The sequence below is a fragment of the Tigriopus californicus genome, chromosome 1 (assembly GCF_007210705.1).
Source record: "Tigriopus californicus strain San Diego chromosome 1, Tcal_SD_v2.1, whole genome shotgun sequence".
Lineage (NCBI taxonomy): Eukaryota > Metazoa > Arthropoda > Copepoda > Harpacticoida > Harpacticidae > Tigriopus > Tigriopus californicus.
In genome coordinates this window covers 9,611,919-9,634,201 of record NC_081440.1, presented here as the reverse complement: position 1 = coordinate 9,634,201, position 22,283 = coordinate 9,611,919, and the positions used below count along the sequence as shown (strand labels likewise).

The 22,283-nt window shown below is 44.5% G+C and overlaps 2 protein-coding genes across 4 annotated transcripts; both read left to right on the top strand.

The window, feature by feature from the left end:
- Window positions 1-474: 474 nt before the first annotated feature.
- LOC131885816 (p53 and DNA damage-regulated protein 1-like) lies at window positions 475-21,011 on the top strand. The gene is made up of 3 exons (XM_059233996.1): window positions 475-677; window positions 17,365-17,645; window positions 20,619-21,011. The coding sequence occupies exons 2-3, from the start codon at window positions 17,387-17,389 to the stop codon at window positions 20,792-20,794; spliced, it is 435 nt and encodes a 144-aa protein (XP_059089979.1). The 5' UTR covers window positions 475-677; window positions 17,365-17,386; the 3' UTR covers window positions 20,795-21,011.
- Window positions 6,005-17,066, top strand: LOC131885699 (broad-complex core protein isoforms 1/2/3/4/5-like). Of its 3 annotated transcripts, XM_059233835.1 has the most exons (3): window positions 6,020-6,155; window positions 6,394-6,775; window positions 12,825-17,066. In XM_059233835.1, the coding sequence occupies exon 3, from the start codon at window positions 13,036-13,038 to the stop codon at window positions 14,977-14,979; it is 1,944 nt and encodes a 647-aa protein (XP_059089818.1). In that variant the 5' UTR covers window positions 6,020-6,155; window positions 6,394-6,775; window positions 12,825-13,035; the 3' UTR covers window positions 14,980-17,066. The 3 variants fall into 3 exon arrangements, with proteins under 3 accessions (XP_059089810.1, XP_059089818.1, XP_059089826.1); XM_059233827.1 differs by lacking the exon at window positions 6,394-6,775 and having other exon boundaries at window positions 6,005-6,155; XM_059233843.1 differs by lacking the exons at window positions 6,020-6,155; window positions 6,394-6,775 and adding an exon at window positions 7,696-8,400.
- Window positions 21,012-22,283: the final 1,272 nt, after the last annotated feature.

Below are 22,283 nucleotides of genomic sequence, written 5' to 3'. Positions count from 1 at the left end.
AGAATAACGTTTACCCCTTATCACTTGAGTTGTCAGCTATCGGCAAGCACGGTTCAAAAAGCGCAGATTGGGTAGATCCCACCCATAGTTGCCAAACCCAACCATGACTCATACTCATGATCTCTATCGTCAGTTCCGATCAATATCGGATCGATTTGGCCTAGCCCTCACGAGGCCTCTGCCGATGATACCTCTACGGGTCCCAATTGTCCGTCTGCAGGAGTTTGTTATTGTTATGATGGCCATGCAACACCCTGGTGGGCAGGGTAGCCAAAATGGACCTGATCATATCAAACGTATCCTTCCCCCCCTCCCCTCTCCGTCCTGTGGTTAGGCTCACTTTTTTTTATGATAGACTTTGATCCGAGTTTTTTCATCTAGCTTTTGTCCAACACGGGTGATCTTGCTGTTCGAACCCTTTGATCATCCTTGATTCAACGACTGTTTGAATTACCGCCTGTCAGTCCGATTGTGCGTCCGTCTCTCCGGTCACCTTTCCTAGCCCCAACCAACATCGGATCCAGGAGTGTGTTCCAAAAAGCGTCTCGTCCATTGCACCAGTGACACAGAAGTGTTCCATTGGTGTGAGCAGGCTCAGCCCGTGTCAGTGTCGGTTCCCACTCATTTGTATTGGACAAATTACCCGGCGTTTGAATCTCGGATCCAATTGTGGCCAGGTAAGTTTTTTCGAGTGCCTCGACGTGAATAGGAAGTTTGGGGAATATTAGATGATTTGGAGTGGAGTTCATGTACGTTGATGCAGTCCCCGACTGGTGGGTTAGGGTATGGAAAAAGCATGGAAAATCTTAGGAAACGATCAGGTTGATCGTCTTTAATGTTCAACTTCAACCAACGTGTAAGTCGCCATCAATAAAAACCTTTTGCTACACTGATGGCTTTGACTTTTCTCCGATAGCTATATATCCGTTAAACATCATATCATGTGCTACCAATTTGCCAATCATGCATAAGAGTATATTTGTCTTTTACCGTTACATCATCTCAAACTATTCTCATGACTCGGGCGCCTGCAGCTAAGTCCCATTTGTCGCAGAGCTGCATATTTTTAAACAGTATATCCTGCCTCATCGTTGATTTATTGATAAGTGCATTACTCACTGAAAACAGATCGTTCCTTTGGATACGACTATCTAGCTTGGCTGGGTTCCTGCTTAACAGTCAAAAGTTTGACTTTGAGACATTAGACATAACAGTAGACATTATTTTCCATCAATTCGAAGGTGGTCCTACTTTTTCAATACTGAACCTAAACTTTTTGAAGCAAACCTAACCCTAAATCACCAATAACACAGTAAACACCATTAAACTTTATATTTAAACCTTACATCAATTCACCACAAACTTGAGGCAATGAATGGGGCGCCAACTAATTGGTGGCAAATGACGTAATCATTCTTGAACAGGGTGTGTGGCTTGGGTAAAATCATTTTTGTCTAGAGACTGGTCCGCCCCTTGACCAATGGGCAATATCGAGAAACCCAGAGTTTTTGACGTCAAGTGACGTACAATGTTCGAAAATGACGACAGTGATCAAAAGATGTCCAAAAGCAAATGCAATGTGGCCAAAATAGATCAAGGGTGATCCATAAGCCCCCATGTTCAACCATCAATCACTCACTCACTCATTTATTTCTTCATCTTAACGTCATAACATGGCGTAGTCAAATTATCAGCAGGAAAGAGCTCTTGTTTATTACTTTCTGGAGGCCGAAAGATGTAACAAGTAAAGGCGGTCATGCATGTGGCCCCCTCATCCATGTCCAAAATTCTGCCCCTCTGAAATCTTATTTGACATTATTGAATGAGTTGGTTCAAAAGTAACCCATTGTTACAAGTTTCGGAAAGGCAATAGTAATGGTATGTTTTCGAATTCTCCCTGTGTTTCTGATGAGTTTTAGATCAACAAACTTCTTCTTTTACTTAAGGGTAAGAAGAAAAATGCGTAAAATATGAAATTGTACAAAATGTCAAGTTGCATGTTGCTTACTCGGCACAAAAGGGGTTGGACATTGCATTCTTAGATTTTGGAGCTAACCTCCTTATAAATATAGGGACTATTATACCAATTGATTCATAATCATTTCTTGTGCGTATGCCTTGATTTTGCCAAATCTTTCTAATAAAAAGTGTTCGTGGAAGTTCAAGCAAAAACTAGTTTTTTTAATGGCATTTCAAGAAAAGCGTATTGAGCATGACAGCGCTGGTCTCCCAACCTCACTTTGTATATGATGTCAGAGGGATCCTTGGTTTATTAAGTAAGCCTCCTTATAGCTTTTTCCCAAAATCACATATCCCTTGCTTGAATGTTTTGGTGTTTCTAAGAAAAAAAAATCAAAAATTCTGAAATGTTTCTCCATCCTATTTGCTTTCCCCAACTCTTTATAAATTTCATCACAATCTACAGACAAAATAAATCGTAATCTATGATTTTAGCTTGTTTTCGAATTAATACCATTCTGTTGATGGGTATTCAAGGCAAAGGACTATCAAGTGAATCTCTTTTGACTTATTCAAAACCAGTCCATTAAGGCTAAAATAGAAGATCCATACGTTTAGCTCAATTTTTGTCTTTGGAATTTTTAGCTATCTTTACCTTTATATGCCAATTCATGTGCGAATTTCTTCGCCAATTTGGCGTCTGTTAATTGCCATTTTTGGGGATTGAAAGGGCTTTTTTTGCTGGAATTATGTACCCCATGTGATGAGGAACTCGTTGAAAAACTTTGTTAAGGCCAAAGTCAAATTTCGATCCCACTTTCCCTGTATGGCCCAACGGCTTACCCGTCACATAGGATTGAAACATGTTAGTCCGAGGTTCATACGGGAAGGAGAAGCCAAAGCTTCAGACACAGGATCGAGGTTTTACCAGTAATGACAAACAAAAGCTATATTGTAATATGAGTGTGTTTGCATCGCTTATTTATGTATTTTGTGTGCTCAAATGGCTTGCATTTGTTTTCAATTTGGCTAATATCTTGTATAAGTTGCGCCGCTACTGGTTTCATTCGGCTTACAACCCTGTCTTTCATGCAAACTTGGAGCAATGAATACAATTACTGAAAGGCCGTTTTAGCCCCTTTTAGCCTGTTTGCTGCATTTTTTTTGTTACAAAATCTAGGCACCCAACTGTATGTACTAGGCTACACATTGAGTTAGAGTTTAAGTGGCAACAACTAGACAATCATAATCTTTCATTTTCATTATGCCAGGGATCAGATTTTCTGCAGCAGTTGGTAAAGCCAGGGAAAACTCAAACCAAAAAAATGCTAAATGGTTCTGGATGAGAAGTTAATCCTTTATCTGATCATGCTGCACAGAATAAAATAAAATTGTCCCAAACAAGGAGCAAAAAACAAATAAAGGGCAAAACGTCCTGAAATGTGAAAATTAATATAAAAAAAGGTCGGAAAAGAGTCGAAAAAGTGGAAAAATTGCTACAAAAATGAAAAAAGTGGAAATTTGTCTCAAAAAAAAAAAATCGGCCTCAATAAAAATTGGAAAGATTTTTCCAGGTTTTAGCTTTTTTTCAGGTTTAATAATGACAATTGGTATGTTGTGATCATCTGCGGTTGTGATTTTGAGATGGCATCGAAATTATCCGTTTTAATTGAGCGTACCCAGTCATCAAGCACACTTCTCGCCCCTGTGAGGTTGAGTGACGGCGCATTCTTGTCCGTCTCCTCATTTCCCAGGAAATGTCGTATTTACTTGTGAATTTTTGAAAAGCACCTCAATTTAAGACTGTTGAACCTTTATTGGCTTGTGCAACATTTCAATAGTCAAAATAACAAAGCGGAGTAGCTCCAAAATTTTGTTCCCAACTAGAATATTTTAAAGGCTTAAAAAGCTAGTAGATACTCGGATAGTTTAGTTCTATGTGTCCTAATCAGCGGTGGATGTTATTACCTTAAGGAAAGCTTTGTTAACCTTTCATACGCTAACTAACATGATATAATTTACTAAAGGGAAATGCGACCTCGCAGAAGAAAATCTGATAGCTAGAACTGATTTTCCCCGTGGGTTTCACGCCAACAAGAGCACAGCAACGCAACGATTTACGTCTAACGTTTTAGGGCCCACCTTTGGTCTCGACTTTGTTTTTTTTATTCACAGTTTGAGAACCACTGATTTACCTTTGAGCCGTTAACGGAATTGGAATAATCAATATCATTAGGTTCTTTCCTAACCTCTGCACTTCTACGGAACTCAATTTCGGCCGAGGTAGTGCTTAATTTTCAGCATGCTTTACAGCATATGTATCAAATTTTTCGAGCTGCTATTGCAAAAGCGTTAAAGCTTAACATGGAGCCTTTGTTTGACATTGCTTGATTTCATTATTGGCCACCTGCGAACATTTGGGGCCACGAACCCAAAAACAGTGAAGAATGATTCATGAACTTGGCCTTGCAATTCATCGTTTTCTCTTTTTGAGTAGTTTTTGCTCTTAATTCGCCTGTTGTAAACGGTTTGGCTGCTTGCCTTGGCAAAGTACAGCCGTGATAAAGGGGTATTGGGACAATTCTCAGTTTCAGTAAGACAACGGACATTGGGTTGCAATAACATTGGTTACAAAAAAATCTCAAAATATATTTAGTTGTCAGTACCATGGATTTACTTGGCTTTTTTTTAACCCTGTGTTCATATTTTAGACGTGTCTCAAAATGATTTTACTCAGGTAAAAGTAAAGTTTCAATATGCATACTTGTTGCCTTCTTAGGCAGCCACACTATGGAAAAATCTTGTTGGCCCACCGTTTTTTCTCATTCTGTACAAGTAATTCACATTGATAAGTTAGTTAGACCGAAGTCTTTGAGAAACAGTTTTCTGAAGGGCCCCGATTGACTTGCTCAATTTTTTGATGGTCAGAAAGTTTTCTCATATGGTATGGCCTTCTCATCGAAATCTCGGCGCGGTTGATTAAAGCCGTTTTATCGCTATCGCTCATCAAATTGGTGAATTCATCTCTTGTAACTTTTTACTGAGTCGGATCAAACTGAGAATTTTCCATAAACACGAAATTCTCTTGATCGATTGTCCTTTAATGGCACCCTGGTCAAAAGCAAACTCCTGGAGATCACTTCCATTGTTCGTTTTTCCTCTGCGATAAAACCAATTGGCGTAATGACAATTGATTCCATCCGAAGATTTTTCTCGTGATGTCCCGCTCCTCTTCTCCATGAGGGGCCAGCTTTTTTGTTTACTTTAGGTGGGCATTCTTGGAGCGTTTCCCTTAACGGGGTTGCGTGGAACAAACGGACGAGGAGGACTCTTGCCTTGACAATGGTCTACTAATGTAAATGCAGTACGAATGTACATACTACACTGACTCACTCCACCACCTCAAAAGGAGGAACGGGAGAAAAAAGGTCCGCCAAAGTAAAGAGACGAAGAGCCTTCTCGTCTCTAACTTAGTACATTGAGCAAGCAGTTCCATCCACCATGAGGACGATATACGCCGCCTGAAAAGATTGGTGAGGGGCTCACGCTTTGATTGTGTTGAGAAGAGGACGACGATCAAGTCGATTGGAACAGTGTTAGTGCGTGTGCCCCGGAAGCCTCATCTGGGCAGTGGGCACCCGTTCAGGTGAGTCGAGTGATCATGAGAGGGTTTGCCGACGACGCTGACGGCGACAAGGTAAAAGTAAACGAGGAAGAAAATCGAGGCGCTGCCGGGTCTAACCAAGTCCATCATCATCATCACCATCATCTCCCATCTGTCCATCCCACCTCTGCTCACAAAGTCACTCACCAATGCACCCGCTCGTTCGTTCGTCGTTTGTTTCGTTCTCTCGGTCCTCGACCCGTCCGTCCATCCGTCGGTCGGTCCATTCGTCTGTCCGTCCGTCCGTCCGTCCGTCCGTTTGTTCGTCTGTTCGTTCGTTCGTTCGTTGGAACGTCCCATTCGCCGGTCCGTCCGTCCCTCCGTTCGACGTTTCGCGTTTCGTTACATCGCTCGTTCGTTCGATCGCTCGTTCGTTCGTTCACCATTCTTGCCAATTTGAGGCTTGTGCTCAGTCGTCGTGCGTAGATCTTTGAGCAAGCAAGGTGTGTTACAATAATACAACGACACAAAACTCATCTTCAGCATAACCAAAGAAACCGACCACCGGACGGACTCTCAAAATCCCCTCAAGGTAAGAAAATGAATGGGTCATGGTCTCTTCTGAAACTATGACAGTGATGTGTTTATTCTAAGTGCACACTTTACCTTCCATACTGCACATTGCACAGCGTGTTGGTTCTCACGACTTCTTCACCCGATAGGTCAGGTTCAGTTTCATCACAGTCATCATCATTACTATTATTATTATTATTATTATTATCATCATCATCACCATCAAAAACCACTGCCAATTCTTCCTCTACCACTAGTGCTGCTACTACTCCAACAAATGTTACAACGACAAGAGTATCAACAACAATAAATCTGCGCTGACTTGACTCGTGTCACGCTTTGGTTCGCACTCGCCCTTTTTAAAAGGGTCAAGGATGTGTCTCGAAAGCTGTCCTCGAACCTGGTCGCACTCATCCATGATAGTGCAGTAGCACCACCATCACCTCCATCATCATCATCATCACCACCACCACGACCACCACTAGCCTCTTTTCTTAAACCTATATTGCACCAACATCACAGTTCTCAAGTGGCCATGGGAGACGCACAAAATGTCATGATAGGTCATATCGCTCAAGAATGGGGTCTTTCCGGCTCGTCTTGGGTGACCTGACCTCTGAGTTGGGGTCGCGTGCCCAGGTAAATTTCTTTGACTTTTTGTTAAGTCCCATGGCTGGCACAACCAAAGCACCTTTCTTTCTTCCTTTCTACCTTCCTTCCTTAATCGTGGGCACATCTGCTACTTCTCGGGACCGATACGTCCTGGTCTCTTTAGTCTCATGGTTGCCCCATGTAGTTAGAAAGTATTGCTTCTTTCCCTCGGTGATGGTATTAAGATTAAGTTCTGGGTCCCCGAGGTCCCCCTTCTTCTTCGTGCATGCCTAGAACTCACGGCCCTCAAGGTCCTTCCTTCCTCGTCTTTTTTCTTTCCATTGTTTTATTATAGAAGGGCTTGAAATAGTGCAGTCGAACTACAGTTGTTCCAATACTAGGGAGACGGAAGAACAAGAGAAACAAAAAAGCCGAGTTGAGCTGAAGCCCGTCCCATTCCTTTCTTTCCTCGCCCAAGACGGGACTCAAATATTTTCATACCCAGACTCTTTCGAGCTATTTGATCCCCCGAAGTTATGGAAATGCCTAGGCGAGAAAATTTCAAGAGTCTGAATAGTAGCCGGACTGGGTTCGCTGAGCCGGATGGCGGCGTGCCTCCCAGGCTTGTCGAGGAGGAGAAATATGACGCCTGAGCTTAAATTGGGTTAGAGAACCAATATTTTGCCGACTTCAGTCAATTCCATATCGAGCCTGCCTATTTTTGCTAGAGTGAAGGATATTTTTCTGCCAGTCGAGAAGCCTAGGTGGAGCTTGTGCTCATTTGACGATTCAGCAATTGCCTCTTGCGACGACACAGAGCTCTACAAATACCTTTGTGATTGACTAGATGAGGCTGATTCGGGATAATATTAATGGCACCCATGGCGATGGACAAATAGTTGGGAGTAACACATAGGAATCTGCCCTTACTCCTCTCCTAGTTCTTATTGTAATGATCCCAGTGATCCAAAATGGGGCAAGCACATTTTGATTGACGAATCAGAGTGTCGACGATTGCTTTAGGGTCGTCGACAAGGAGTCAATTTCGGGAAACGTGTCAAATTCCTGATGATAAGAAGAGGGAGAAGCACTTCTTCATATCCAATGCATATGACACATTCTTTAAAATTCAACTCAAATAGGGCGTTAGTGTCGAAGACGCTGCTGCAAGCGCCCGGCGCTCAATTCTTATCATGAGTTCCTCGTTTTTCTCCCACTGCTCTGATATGGAGTTGGTTCAACGCGTCAGAAGAAGTCTGATTTGGCAAAACAAGAGAAACATGTCCTGCCGTATTTAGTTATGAGTAATGCTCAAGTGCTTCGAAGTGTATCCTATAAACAGTGCTTGTTTCACCGTTGAATGACGGCTGCCATGGCGTGGCTTTTTTTTGTCAAATTCCACCCAAATCCCCGTTTCCAAATCATCATTGTTTGCCTTGAACGCTCTAGTAGCATTTGAAGCAATCAAGTTGGTTCTCAGAGAGATCTGTTGTCTCATTCAGCTTTTTGATACAGACTCGCCTAACGGAAATTGGACGTCCGCTTTGGGGGAAATTTGGGCATTATTGTCTTTTCCAAGCTTCCTTTCTTCCGCTGTTCTGGTTCACTCTCTGGGCTACCTGGTTTGTCTGACTCAATGGTTCATCCGACTCATCCTCAAGCGCCCCGATAACGTGAGTATCACCACTATCACCAACACCACCTTTTCATCGTCATCCTCAACCTCCACCCTACGCCCGTTGTGTGCAGGAGCTCGCTCACATACACACACTCACTCAGATAGGCAGCCTCTCGACGATATCAAAAGCTGTTGTCGTTCGTTCATGGTGTTCTCTCTCAGTTTGGGAGGAGGAACCAACTGTTTCTTACTTAGCTTGATGTTGTTGGATGTGTATTATTGTTGTTACCTCCATCATCACCACCACCAGCTTCACTTGTTACAAGAACAACAACAACCACAACAAGAACAACTAAAACAACTGCTACCACCATCATCATCATGCAGCTCTTTCCTTCGTCCGTTTAGAGAGGAACGAGCTGTTCCTACCTATCTCCAAGGGCTGTTTCGATGGGTTGCTGAACTGTTCTCTTCTGGGGAAGTGAAATGAGTGCAGGTGCTTCCGATTCACAATTTTGGTGGCTACCCCAAATGAATCCCCCCCCTACCTTAAACCATGGCAAACACAATGTCATGACAGTAAATTTTGTCTCTGGATCATAACAGCAGGAGTGGGCAGCAGCAGTAGCAGACTTTTTGTGTTCTACTTTCGGCAATCCGGTCATGATCGTTTTTCCCGAGAGGTCTGGTGCCAAGATCCATTGATTAGGATCCTCCTTGACTTTTGTCGTAGTCTCTTGCGTTCCTTCGTTGGTACGCTCAAGGTTCACCAGGCAAAGGCAGATGTTTAATCCAATTCAGATCGGAGGCACTCCCATGCTCAATGGTCATGCGCAGTGGTTCGTGACAAGCCAGAGCCTCTAGCTAGTTCACAGGTATGTCGTGGTAGATACAAACAAACCCACGGTGTGGTGTAGAATAAGTCGTCTCTGCTCGGGGAACTTTGAGGGAGAAGTAGTGCTCGATAAGTGAGTCAGAGTTTGGGGGATTTTGCCGCAATACTAGTGCTTCTCCGTTCCCAACCATACCAACGGTTTCATTGCCTAACTTACTCGTTCATGAACATGCGCCCACAACCACCATCCATCCGCTTCATAGTTATGTACCTACGACATTGTCCATTCGCTTCCCTAAGACCGACAGTGGTTTACTACGTACGACAATGGCAAGAATATACGACAAGAGGGACGGAAGGTAGAAAACTAGTAGGCAAAGAGAGAAAGAAAGAGAGAGGAAGAGGGAGAGGCGCACGTTCCAAAAATTTCATTCAAAAATGTAGGAAGTAGCCAACCAGCCAACCAGTCAGTCAGTCAGTCAGTCAGTCAGCCACCCAGCCGGATGTACGGTACAGCAGCCTGCTTTCCTCTGTCTTTAAGCCTCATTCAGACAGTTCAGGGGATGGTCGTCAGTCATTCAGACAGCCAACCAACCAGCCAACCAGCTAGGCAGCTTACTTGCCTGTCAATCAGCCCAAGACCCACCAATTTCCAGCTATCTTCAGCCTGTCTACGATTTCATGACACGAAACTGAACGTGGCTAGATGGTAGATGATACCCCGTAACTCTAGGGTTCAGATTGGGGCGGAAGCATGAAGGCAACTTGATCTTGCTTGGAGATCGTATCGTAGCCCACCAAAATTAGTACTTCCTTTTTCCCGTGGGTTACAATGAACGAGATGCAAACGGAACTGGCCAACCAATTTGTGCCAAGGCTTTCCTCGGGGTAGTAGATTTCTATTTCTAGAGTTGAAGGTATGAGGCATGTACGAGTACAATTCTGTAGAATCAACCTTGGTGCTCATCGACAAAGAGACAGGATCCTTTGGATAGTAGATGATTGGAACTCATGCATGCATGGTTTGTCATTCGAAAGAGGAAAACGGGGAGGGGAGCATTGTCTTCTTGGACACTATTTCCAAACTCCAACAACCATAGAGCGAGCAAAAAAGAAAGAAGGCCATCATGGCGGGAGAGAAACTTGTCACGTTTCTTTGGCCCATCCAACTTGTGCGAACGTACCGTATACGTAAGTGTGGCACCCAAAATCATCCAGGTGTAACACCAGCTAGCTGAAGGGCCGTTCATCGTCTTACCATCACGCCGAGATGGGACCAATGCTCTTCCGTCACCAATCTTGGTGGCGCTCCGTCGCTCGTTCGTTGCCGGTGCAGGAGGACGAGGAACTGGCGTGCTACATGGGGATGAGGGAGTACCACTTCTCGACTTGAAGTTCCACGCTCGTTGGTTCTAGTGATGTATAGCTGTAAATTTCTCCCGTTCTTTCTTTGTGATTGTTGAACATGAACTGCCTTCCTATCTCCTGTACTGTTGGGAGAAAGATAGAAAGGACGGTCTTGGTTAAATTTACGTAGGCTACGGCCTAGAGGGGGTCGTTAGGCAGCACGGACCAACCAAGAATGTTCGCCCCTATGTGGATGATAGACTCAACACCGTAGCATTTGCGTATACGCACGCCTCATGACTTGGATTGGTCATGGTTGAGGCTCAATGTTATTCCTTGGGAGGATAATCGACCGAGTTTCATCATCATTACTTACCATCACTACCTTCGTCGTCATGCTTGGGTGTTTTGGTTTGACTGGCACATTTATGAAAATAAAATCGTCACAGCTTTGTGCATTTTGTCAAGGGTTCAAAGCCAGCCCTTCGTTTCGAGATGGTGGTACACCATTAACCATGTACAAGTTGGTTGGTTGGTAGGATGGTTGGTTGGTTAGCTGACTCCCTCCGGTTGTCTCCCCGTCATTTCCCCATATCGGTCATGGCTGGGCGACTACAGATAGCGGAGTAAGATAGGTTCTTTGTTTCCATCTGCCGAAATGATGCTACTCGACTTCGAGAACATATTTGTGAGCCTTGAGTAAGTGTTTCTCTGGAGTAGTATTAAAAACATGAGGGCTCTGATCGTTCGTTAGCTCCTGACACTTACACATGTGGAGCTGTTTCTTCCTGCCCTCTGAGGAGGGATCTCGTCACAACCCATATCTCGTTTTCTGCATCCTCTACTAGCCTCCACCATGAGACCCGAGCAATGCGAGCCCCTTGAGTCAGTCTTCTACTGGGTGTGCATGGCTCCATCCTGAATAGTACCGGTAGCCATTCTTCTGTTATAGGTTCTGGATTGCCATTGCTACTTACTTGCTCACTTACTCACTTACTTACGTACTCACTCACTCAATGTGAGTGGTGCTCTGCCTCAAGAGAAATACGTCGAGAGACACGCGAAGAGAAAGGACCCCTCACTCACTCACTCACTCACTCACTCGGTCGTCCGTACGTAGGTGCGTACGCTGAGCGGAGGATTTGATGTGTCGCACACCTTTACTACAAAGATCGGGGCTTGGAAAAAAGTGGGGGAACGAATGAAGAAGAGCAGCTCTTTAAATGTACAGGTGTTTTGGGATTCGAAATATAGGCAACGGAACGACTAATGGCACTTGAGTTTCAAGCTTAAAATGTACTAGAACGTGTTACTCGTTGTAACCGGTGCCAAACTGAATTATAGGGGGACATTCGTGTTTGAAAATAAGAAAAACGTAGTCCCAAAATCGGTTTATTTCAATGTAACCAAGTCAAAATGTGCGAACACAAGCTCACTTCTACCCTACTGCCTTGACGTTTGATTTGGATAGTTGTTTTGAGATTTCCCTTCCACTTAAGAAGGTGATTTGGGGGGATGGAAAAAGGCAATTTGTCTCGGCTTGTTCATCCATAAACTGAGATGCCTATGGAGGGAGTCGGAAAGCCGCTACCGCCACTGGTTCCTCGTTGCATGTTATTTGCCTGTGTCGAAATTTCGCCGCAAAATAGAATAGGAATCTGAAATCCGTAGTATCCAACACCACAGCAGCAGCAGTAGCAGCAGCAGCAGTAGCTCTTACACCAGAACCATCGGGATTGCCACTCTGATTCTAGTCAAGTTTCTGGCAGAACCCCGAGTCCCCCATAACTAGCCTTGCGGAACGAAAATTCGCTCAGACGTAACAGTAGTTTCTCTTCTGGATCTTCTTCTTCTTCTTCTTGGTCGTCGTCGTCGTCGTCGGTGTCGTCCTCGACTTCTTCTTTTACTTCTTGTTCTGGCTTTTCTTCCTGGTGTGTTGTCCAGGCCTCATCTTCAGCCCTTGGCAGCTAGCTGTCTAGTTCTACCATTAATGGAACAATGTCTTCTCGTCTTCTAATGTTTTCAATCTTCTGTTTGGGGAAAAGTTGGCGTTCGCATTTTCTCTAATCCAAGTGTAAGTCAATGACAGCCTTTTGAAACCTGTAGTGCCCTTTCCTTCCTCGACTATTTTTTTTTATGCATGTTTCTCTTTAACTTGGTTGGGTATTGTATTTCTTATATTTTGCAATTAAGACGGTGTTGGTTTCTGTTCTCATGACTCAAAGCTAAATATAAACTAATATCGGCAATGAATCTCTTTAAGCATAATTTTATCATTTAAACCTTCTCTTCCCCAGGATGGTAAGGGGCAATCCTCCTCAGACCTTGTGATCTCAATGTCACTTCAAGTGTTATCACGGAAAACAGAATTTGATCAAGCTTGAGGAACAAGCAGGATTCTAACCCGGAAGGGCTACCCAAGTCCCTTGAGTATTCTGCTCTAGTAGTACTTCAAGTCATCGTTAATAGCTGGAAGCAAAACCAGCAGTCTCTTCAAATATCTTCACGATGGAGGCATCTCAACAGTTCCACCTGAAGTGGAACAACCACAGTCTCAACACTCTCTCGTCATTCCAACAACTCTTAGACACTAACACTCTTGTGGATGTGACTCTCACTTGTTCCAATGGCAAAATGGTGACTGCCCATCGCATGGTTCTAGCTGCTTGTAGTGAATACTTCTACAGACTCTTCAAAGACTTGCCCGAAAAGCATCCAGTGATAGTGTTTAAAGATGCTGGTGAAGAAATCGTGCGTGATCTCCTGCTCTTTATGTATAAAGGAGAAGTGGAGGTTCAAGAAGCCTACTTGAACGATTTCCTCAAGTTTGCTGACACTCTTCAAGTCAAGGGCTTGAGTCAATCGGATCGGGAGGAAGCAGCTGCCAGAGCTGCTAATGAACAAAGAAGCACCGAAGATGGCCCAGCCGTGGCCAAATTTGAGGCCCAAACAACTCCAATCAAAAGCAATAGCTCATCCTTACCACCTCTTTCCGGGGCCGGGATGTGTGTCCCTCCTCCACCTCCACCAGCACACTCTTTGCCGGACATGGCGAAATCGTATCTTGCCGCTGCTGGATTAGCATCAGGAAAATTTCCCCCCCTCTTTCCTCTACCCAACGAACCGGCCTCAGCCACCGACTTGCTCAGTCAATTCTCATCACCTAATTTATACCGCGCTCTCCATCGTAAATATCAGTCCATTGGTGGGCCCAAATTTTCCGAGCACGACAATCCTATGCTGAAGCAAATGCCCTTTCTCAAAAAAATGTTCGGTGATCATCCTATGGGCGACCTGGGTGCCCTAGGACACCCCATGTTCCAAGCTCACGCCCAATCTTTACCGAAGGACGACAACGATAGCGATGGTATTGCAGAGAGATCGCCTCCTCCCCATCACCAAGGAACTCCTGGCTCTGGAAACAATCAGGACGAGAATGGTCTCAGTGATAACAACGGTCCCTCGCCCATGGAAGGGGATTTCAATACCCCACCCCCGGGGGGCGAAAGCCGCTCTAACACGCCAGGATCTAATCACAACATGGACGACCTCCAATCTCAACGGAATCGGGGCGGAGGCAAGCACTCCAGTGGTAGGGGATCACGGTTGGAAAGAATGATCGCCGCAGAGTACAAAATCTTAAACGAATTCTCTGATTCTGCCCCCGAGGCACTTCCTGTTATGACACCGGAGCTAATGAAGTCTCGCCGCACTCATTCATTGCAATTAGCCATTGGAGAAATTCTTCATAACCGCGCCTCGGTCCAATCTGCGGCAACCAAATATCATATTCCACGGGAGACACTTCGTCGACACTATCAACGCTACCTCAAGGCTATGGGTATCCAAAAGCCACCTCAAGTCGTCGGAGGTGGAGGAACTGTACGCTCCTCAGTCCCCATCAACAACAATGCGAAGACCCCAGCCTTAGCTCATCACTCGACTATGGAGACCCAAGGTACTCCCACGAACACAACAGCCTCCTCGGGAGACGAATCCAATGGATTCAGCAGCCTTATGGACATCGGCGCCGCTTACGGGATTTGGAACCCCGACGTTGATGGAAGCGATTTCAAGTACAAGTTCAAAGATCTAGAGGCCAGGCGAGCAGCCATTGAAGCCGCAACTGCAGCGGCCGCGGCACACGCTGCTGCCATGGCCGCTGCCACGTCTTGTGGAAACTCTGGATCGGACAATGAGGCACGTGGTGAAAAGGAAGAAAAAGAAAAGGATTTGGTCATTGATGAAGATGAGGATGAAGACGACGACGACGTAGACGATGACGATGACGAAGAGCCCAATCCTGGGTCTCCTGAGCCTCCTCATTCTGTGGATCCAGAGGAAGAAAATGGCAACGAAAACACCAAAGAGAACAAAAATAGGTCCAGTCCAAAATTGACGGCTGCCGCAAAATTGGCGGCGGCGAAGGCCTTAGAAAATACGTTATCCTAAATCTAAAGAAATATGTATTGAACACCCATCACAACGAAGAAATTTGACCAAAGGACAACGCAATAACCTAATGCTAGTGACCCATGTCGATGCTCTGTCTTACCAACACGCCTCTAATCTTGCCCGTGAGCGAAAAGTGACGGTCCCACTTGAGCGATCAGTCACGAATTCAATCATTTTGTTGGAATACGATGTGATAGAAAGTGACTGAATTCCTCATCATTGTCGAACGAAGGAACAATCGAACAATCCCAGTTGAGAGTCCTCGGCTCAAGGGTTCGTCTACCCCTGAGGTGAAAATCTCTCCACCATAAGATACCAGAAGATACCCAAATTCTGCTCCCATGCCGACCGAAGACGGACTCTTCTTTTCTATTTTGATGGTTGCACTCTCCAACTCACTCTCTTCCTCTCATCAGTCTTGAAACCAACACCAAATGAATATAGCTGTTAATTTTGTACATTTAAGATCTCTTATGTGTCTCCATTTAGTCAAATGCCAACTGTAGATTGCAATGAACCTGTTACCAAAGATATGTATGTATCCATATGTTCTTCGTTCTTACGCGCCTGCCTTTAGTGTCCAGAACCAAGAAACCAAGATCTTGCCCCGTTCTAAAATTCTCTCAAATTTGGATTGAAGCGCCTCGAACAGGTTCCAAAATACGAATGGTAGGCTTCATTGCAAATTGCCCTTGTATTGCCAGAGCAGTGAAAACATCCCAACTACTGGACATGGTTCGTTGTCACAATAATCATTGATAAAAAATAATCCTGAACTTGCACTTCCACTTTGAATGCTTCCAAAAAGGTGTTGAATTGTGTGTCAATGCACTTCGATAATCTCTTGGCCTTTTTCTCCTGCTTGACGTCCAAAGTGGTTGTAATGAATTCTTCACCTCCTGAGATTCCAATATAAAGAAAAAATCCATGAGCCCAGGTTCAAGCCCATTAGAAATTGATCATCACACTTACTGTCAACACCAATATGAAAATGATAATCATTCATGGCTCGAAGTCAACGCTGAACCACGTTTTCTAGAGATTTTTCAAGTGCAGGAAAAAAAAGAGATGCAAAGAATGCAATTTATTTTCATTTTCTACAACACCAAAGAGATTTATCTTGTCATACTGTTACTGAACTGAACAACCCTTCACAATTACTTCATATATGTCTTTAAAACAAAACAACTCCAACAACAACAACGTTCCCCTTCACGGATAAAGCCAATCAAAACGCCCCTCGCAAACCCCAAACCGTATGAAATGAGGTGCCCTCCCCTTGCGAATTGGGCGAAATTCGAGCGACGACAAACAATTTCCCTCACCTTGTGTCAGCACGAACAAGTAAAGCAAATTATTTGTGTAAACAATTTGATGTACCAAAGAAATCAAGAGCAACTTTCTGAATGGACCAAGAAGTGATATTTGTATCATAGCCATGCTTGCAATTTTGATCCCATCGAGACGGGATTGCCCTTTGTTTCATACACAAACATACACAATACACATACCTAGACACCCAGTCCATAACGGATGCAATTGCCACCCTCTAGGCGATTTTCTATTCGTCATCAAATCACACAAGTTTCAAACTGACCTCGGTGTGGCTCAAAAGTGCTTTTCGTTTTGCCTGCACTTACCGTCCCAAGAAACCATTCCATCCACCACGACCAAGAGACCAACCAACCAACCAACCAACCAACCAACCAACCAACCAAGCGACCGACCCATTTATTAACAACCCCTTTGCAACCCTCGGCCTGAGGAGAGTACAATCCAATCCTGTTTTGACTTACGTTTCCTCAATTTTACTCCCATTCATGTGTTGGAAAGTATTTTGTTTTTTTTTCTGTACTTCTCCATCGTGTTATTCAAAGAACGCTTAGTTAATCTGATCGAATTCATTTTGCTTTTGTTTCCTCCCTCTGAATGCTTTTGTCTCATTGCTTAGGATGATGATGTTAAATCGTGCTTTTTCCGTTCTTACGTTCAGAGATGATTTACTAATTTGGGCGACTACGATTTGTTCTCTATCTCAAGAAAAATAGATGATTTCTTTGTGAAATAAAATGCTACTACTATCATTTGAAGTGTGCTCATTCTAGTTAGCTTCTTTTGTTGTTTTGGTGTTTACAGTTGGTAAAGTGTGCTTTTGATTGAACTTAGACGGGGGTTAATGCAAATGCAAACGCAAACATAAATACAAGGAGAGATGTCTCGAGAAGTCGGGGTTTTCGGCCCAAATAGAACGAACATCTATGACTTACGTACGGCTCTTCAATTGATCGGGCTCCACCGAACAAAAACCAAACAAACCATCTACCGTACTAGTTTGGTAACCGTGCCTAGCAAGTGCATTCAAGCCTGAAATGATCATTTCAGGCGCCTTCCATCTCGTGGAATTATGTCGGTGGCCGAATTCAACAACGAGCAGCTCCTGAAATATTTGAAAGAAGTGGAACAATCGGCTGAGGATGTGCTCTCGGATCGTCAGGAGATTATCGACCTCGATCGCAGGCGGAACACCAATCGAGAAGCCCTCAGAGGGATTGAGCAGACCTGTCGGACCTCGTACAAAGGGAACGACTCCAAGATGTGGATGGCGATGGGAAATACATTTTTTAGGCTTCCATGTCGGACAGCCCAGTCCATGCTCCAAAAAGGTGAGAAATGCCGACCCTACGAAAGTACGAGTTACTATGTATATACTTCACAGTTATCAGAGAAGGATTTAGTGCGTTGCAAAGGAAAGTGTATTTAAGCCTCATTGCCACATTCATAAATCATGGTGCTTCTTCCCAGCTCGTTTTTTCTGGTCCTAGGCATGCAACCTTGTCCATTTTATTCCATAATTGTCCTTTCATTTCCATCGAGCGCGACGCAATGGTCCCACCAAGTTAGATTTATACACATATAATAAGGCACATGAGGTGAAGCAAAGGAGTTAGGTGGGTAGACTATCTATGTACGTATACTGTACGCAATGAAGAGGCAAAGGGAGCCTCCTTGTCACGGTTGCTTCCAAAACAACTGGGTTACCAACTCCTCCCGAACCACTAGCGACGCTCACTGACGCACTCCTTCTGACTGGCGGGTGCCAACTTCTGTACAATATGCTCCTAACTACTACTACTACTACTACTACTAGTACTAGTAGTACTAGTAGTACAACGTACATACAGTCAAGGAGACAGTTGAGGGAGTGAAATGAGTTGAATGAGTGAATATCCATTGACCAAAAAATGTTGAAGGCAAAAAAATGAAAAATGCTCTTTCCACTAGCTCAATCATCACAGGTGCGCACATGCATGCCTTGGAAGGAGTTGTGGGGCTGCGTATGAATTCCCGGGAAAGGAAGCAATTTCTCCCTTGTAAATCAGCCAATTGCCCAGCCACCCAGCCACCCAGCCACCCAGCCGTCCACCCATCCAGGCAGTTAGGCAGCCAACCTACAAGCGAGCAAGCTTGAGTGGGTTTTAAACTGGCCAAGTGGATGTACGTATGTAGACTTATGCGACATTCTTGATCACTGAGCGTGGAGGTTGTGACAGTGAGAGTATCTATCCATTGGATGGGATGGAGCTCAAAGAGGGAGTTGAAACTACTACAGCACGAGCGCGCACATGAACAAATACGTAGGGGCCCTTTAAGTTAGTCCAAGCATAAGTCATTCTACGTTCTCGTAACGGGTGTAGAAGACACGACACCGACTCACCGGCAGCACACACATTCTGCTTGTGCTGCTGCTAGCTAGCTCTTTCCCTACTTACTGCATACTTACTGCTGCTTGCGCTATCGCCACCATGAAGAACGTGAAGAATCCCTTGTGAGTTGCGACACCCACCACGCTCAACAGGATTCCAGGACTCTTCGACTTTCTCGCGATTTTTTCAAAACATCATCATCATCAGTGATGCCGCTGATGCCGTCGTCGTCGTCATCATCATCTTCGTCGTCGTTGTTGTTGTTGTTGTTGTTGTTGTCATCGTCATTGTCATTGTCATCGCCATCACCATCGCCATCATCCGCATCGTTATCGACATCGTCATTCAGCTCAGCATGAACAATTATAACCCATTGACTTACTGAAATGTTCATGCAGACAATCCGACGAGGCTAATGTCGATTTGATCAAAGCCAATTTCATCGGTCTCACGTTGTTGGAAATCATGTGAAGGATGAGAAACTGAGGAATGAATTAATTCCAACATATGGCTGGCTTGGCGATGGTCAAAGATGGCTCAAAGTAGACATGCGAAAGGTAAATCATGACGAGACCACCACCAGCCCTCGAATCATGGCCACAATTTCCATGCATGGGTACAGCGACGACCGACCACCACCACCACCACTGCCGGTATTGCTCTCTCTGTCTTCCAATTTAGTCAAGTTTTACTCAATTTACCCGACTGCTTCACTAATAGTTGCTAGCAGTGAGTGTATGTAATATACTCGAAGTACCACTTTGGTTTCCCAGTCTTGTCAAGCTGGAACCACCTGTCCATCCGTTCTTGGTGGTTGGTTGTTGTCGATCTATCTGTCGGCTACTTGGTTGGCCTGATGGCCTGATCTTCTGCTGCCTGCCTGCCTGCCTTGTTGCACATATCTCCAGATCGCGTTAGCGTAATACCAGTAGCACCAAAACAAATAGGAGATTTCCCCCGATGGTTTTGTGGGTGAAGAGAAGAGAAGAGGGGGGGGGGGGCAGATAATCCTAGCCCGTTTTTTTTCTCCGGCCAAAGACAAGTGTGGGGCTGTTTTGATCAAGGAACGAAATGAAATCCTGACGTTTCCAACGACGAGGCCTACTGTATTCCTACTACTGTACGTGTCCCCCCCCCCCTTCCCGCTTCTCCTTCCCCTTAAACTTGAGGGATTGCTAGACTACTACGTACTCGTATCGTATGCATTGCATTGGTCTGCGTACTTGGGAGACATGAATAGGACACAGAACAATGCCATTGATATCCTTGAATATTCGAGAAACGCTCTCACAAGACTTATTATAAGCACTGGGAAGTTGATTTCAACTTGCTTCAATTTACTTGACAAGCCACCACCAATCTTCTCATGATTTAAAACCCCGAGTAACTACTGTATCCGTCGTCGTCATGGAAAACCTTAGCACGAAAAGGATGGTCAAGACAATCGTCCTGAAATGAAGCATACTCGTCCCAGGCGCTTAGGCGGTAAAAAATGACCAAAACTGCATCGAGATTTGAATATATATTATCCATCGTGATCATTTGCCACCCCGACAACTTGACGAAAGAATGGCTGACCTTTTCGAGCCGACATCGACATTGCCACTTGTCACAGGTGTTCTGAAACCCAAATCCCCAATCAGTTACATCTGTTGTCCTCCTTCCTCGCTCTCAAAACATTTTCGAAACTGATTGAATGTGTTTTCTTGAATTCAACACAATCTGTGTGCGTGGCCACAAATCCAAGCAGACAAAGACAATGAATGAAAGTCTACCCACTTTTTGGTTGAGCCAACAGTACCTCAAGAGTAACAAATACGATCATATACGATCATGTACAGTACATAGAAGCAGTTAGCTAGAAGCAGTTAGCATTTCGTGAGTGAGCATGATTTTGATTTTCTCTCTACACCTTCTTTTTCTCTTTTCCAGATCAAGTTCAATTGGACAAAGAAATCAACATCCTGCGGTCAGATCTAAAGGTCAAAGTGAATTCATTGCAAGAGAAACAAGGTCGCCCCGAACTCAAAGGGCTTCACCTGAAGGCGCTCAACCCTGACGAGTTGAACGCGGTGAGTAAAGTGATCAGACCCAACCCCACGAGCTGAACCATTGGATGCACTCGTATGTGTGTGCGTGCGTGCGTGTGTGTGTGTGTGTGTGTGTGTCTTTGAGATATTGCCTCAAAATGCCAAAGACCTTCATCATGATCATCATCATCCATATCATGATCATCATTCTCACCGACCGCTACCGTCATGATCGTCATCTCTTTGTGAGGAGTTTTCATGCAGACTTCAATAAACCGATCGTCATAAAACTTCAGTTACCAGACAGTCTCCGTCGTCCCTTGCTCTTTATGTTGTTTTTGGGCAAATTGTTCTTTGATTATGGTTGGCCAAGGGGAATTGGAAGCGTGGGCCCATCAGGCTTGAATGAATTAGCCGCGGTGGTCCCCTGGTTGGTCGGTGCCTTGGTTGGTTGGTTGGTTGGTTGGTCGGTCGGTCGGTCGGATGGACGGACGGACGGACGGTCGGACGGTCGATCAATTGCCGGCCGTTTGGTTCGTTGTTGTCCACGATGATCAAGATGATGACTTAGTTTGCCCACTGCGAGAGGCGAGCCTATGAGCGACTAAGGTCTATAAGTACTGTAAGTAGCAAGTGAGTAATGCACTTGGCAGGTTCGCCATGTGCAAGGAGCATAACCGTGTAGCAACCTAAACCTCCTTGAGTCAATGCCCACTTCGTTAGTTACCTATGTCGTCAGCTAGATATCCCATGCATGTACGTACAATATTCGCTTCATGCACGCGTTCAAAACGCTGAAATGAATGCAGAAATAGAGCAGGAGGCGACATGCTAGCTTGCTTCACTCTCAAAAAGTGGCCCCCATTTATGATAAATATTGCTCCCCAAGTGAATTGTACGTACTCGTCGATGAATATCTACCGTAGTATATATACGGTATCTTCACCGTCTTCTTCCCTTCCCCTCTCTCTCTCTCTCTCTCGGGTTGATGATGGCAGTGGTGGCCAGAGTGGTGTTCGCCAACTTGTGAGTGATTCCCGTTGACACGTTTATAAACTAAACAACGAACAAAGAAAGCACCATGATTTTAGCACCAGGTCCAGCTCTTGTGAAGATTGAGGTAAATGAGCGTGGTTGGTGGCGTTTGCCACCATTGAAACCATTGAAGGTACAATATGGAATCGCCACATATGCACGTATATCAATTTGAATAGTGGAGCATGATATTTACGAAAATTTGCGCTTCTAATAAAAGAATAGTTTTAGGGTTGTAGCCAAAGCCATTCAGTATGAAGAACGTTATAAAACTTCAGATTTGCGAACTCGATGAACGATAGCTAATAATTTAGTCATGGATACCTATCATGGAAATATTTTGACCAATCATTCATTCGTCTTTCTAATTGGGTCAATTATGGCCCATCTGAATCGAATTCCGGTACCATTTTCTGAAATAGCAACTTTCTCACAACCCTGTAATGACGCAGAACTTACACCTTGCCAGGCGTTCTAAACATCCCTATTGAAGGTGAAAACGAAACGTCTTGGGAGTGGTGGTGGTGGTGTT

What these genes read in the sequence shown, in the direction of transcription:
- LOC131885699 (XM_059233827.1), top strand. Translation starts at nt 13,036, where the DNA reads ATGGAGGCATCTCAACAGTTCCACCTGAAGTGGAACAACCACAGTCTC.
- LOC131885816 (XM_059233996.1), top strand. Translation starts at nt 17,387, where the DNA reads ATGTCGGTGGCCGAATTCAACAACGAGCAGCTCCTGAAATATTTGAAA. An exon ending in CCAGTCCATGCTCCAAAAAG is followed by an intron (nt 17,646 to 20,618) that starts GTGAGAAATGCC and finishes TCTCTTTTCCAG; the next exon opens with ATCAAGTTCAATTGGACAAA.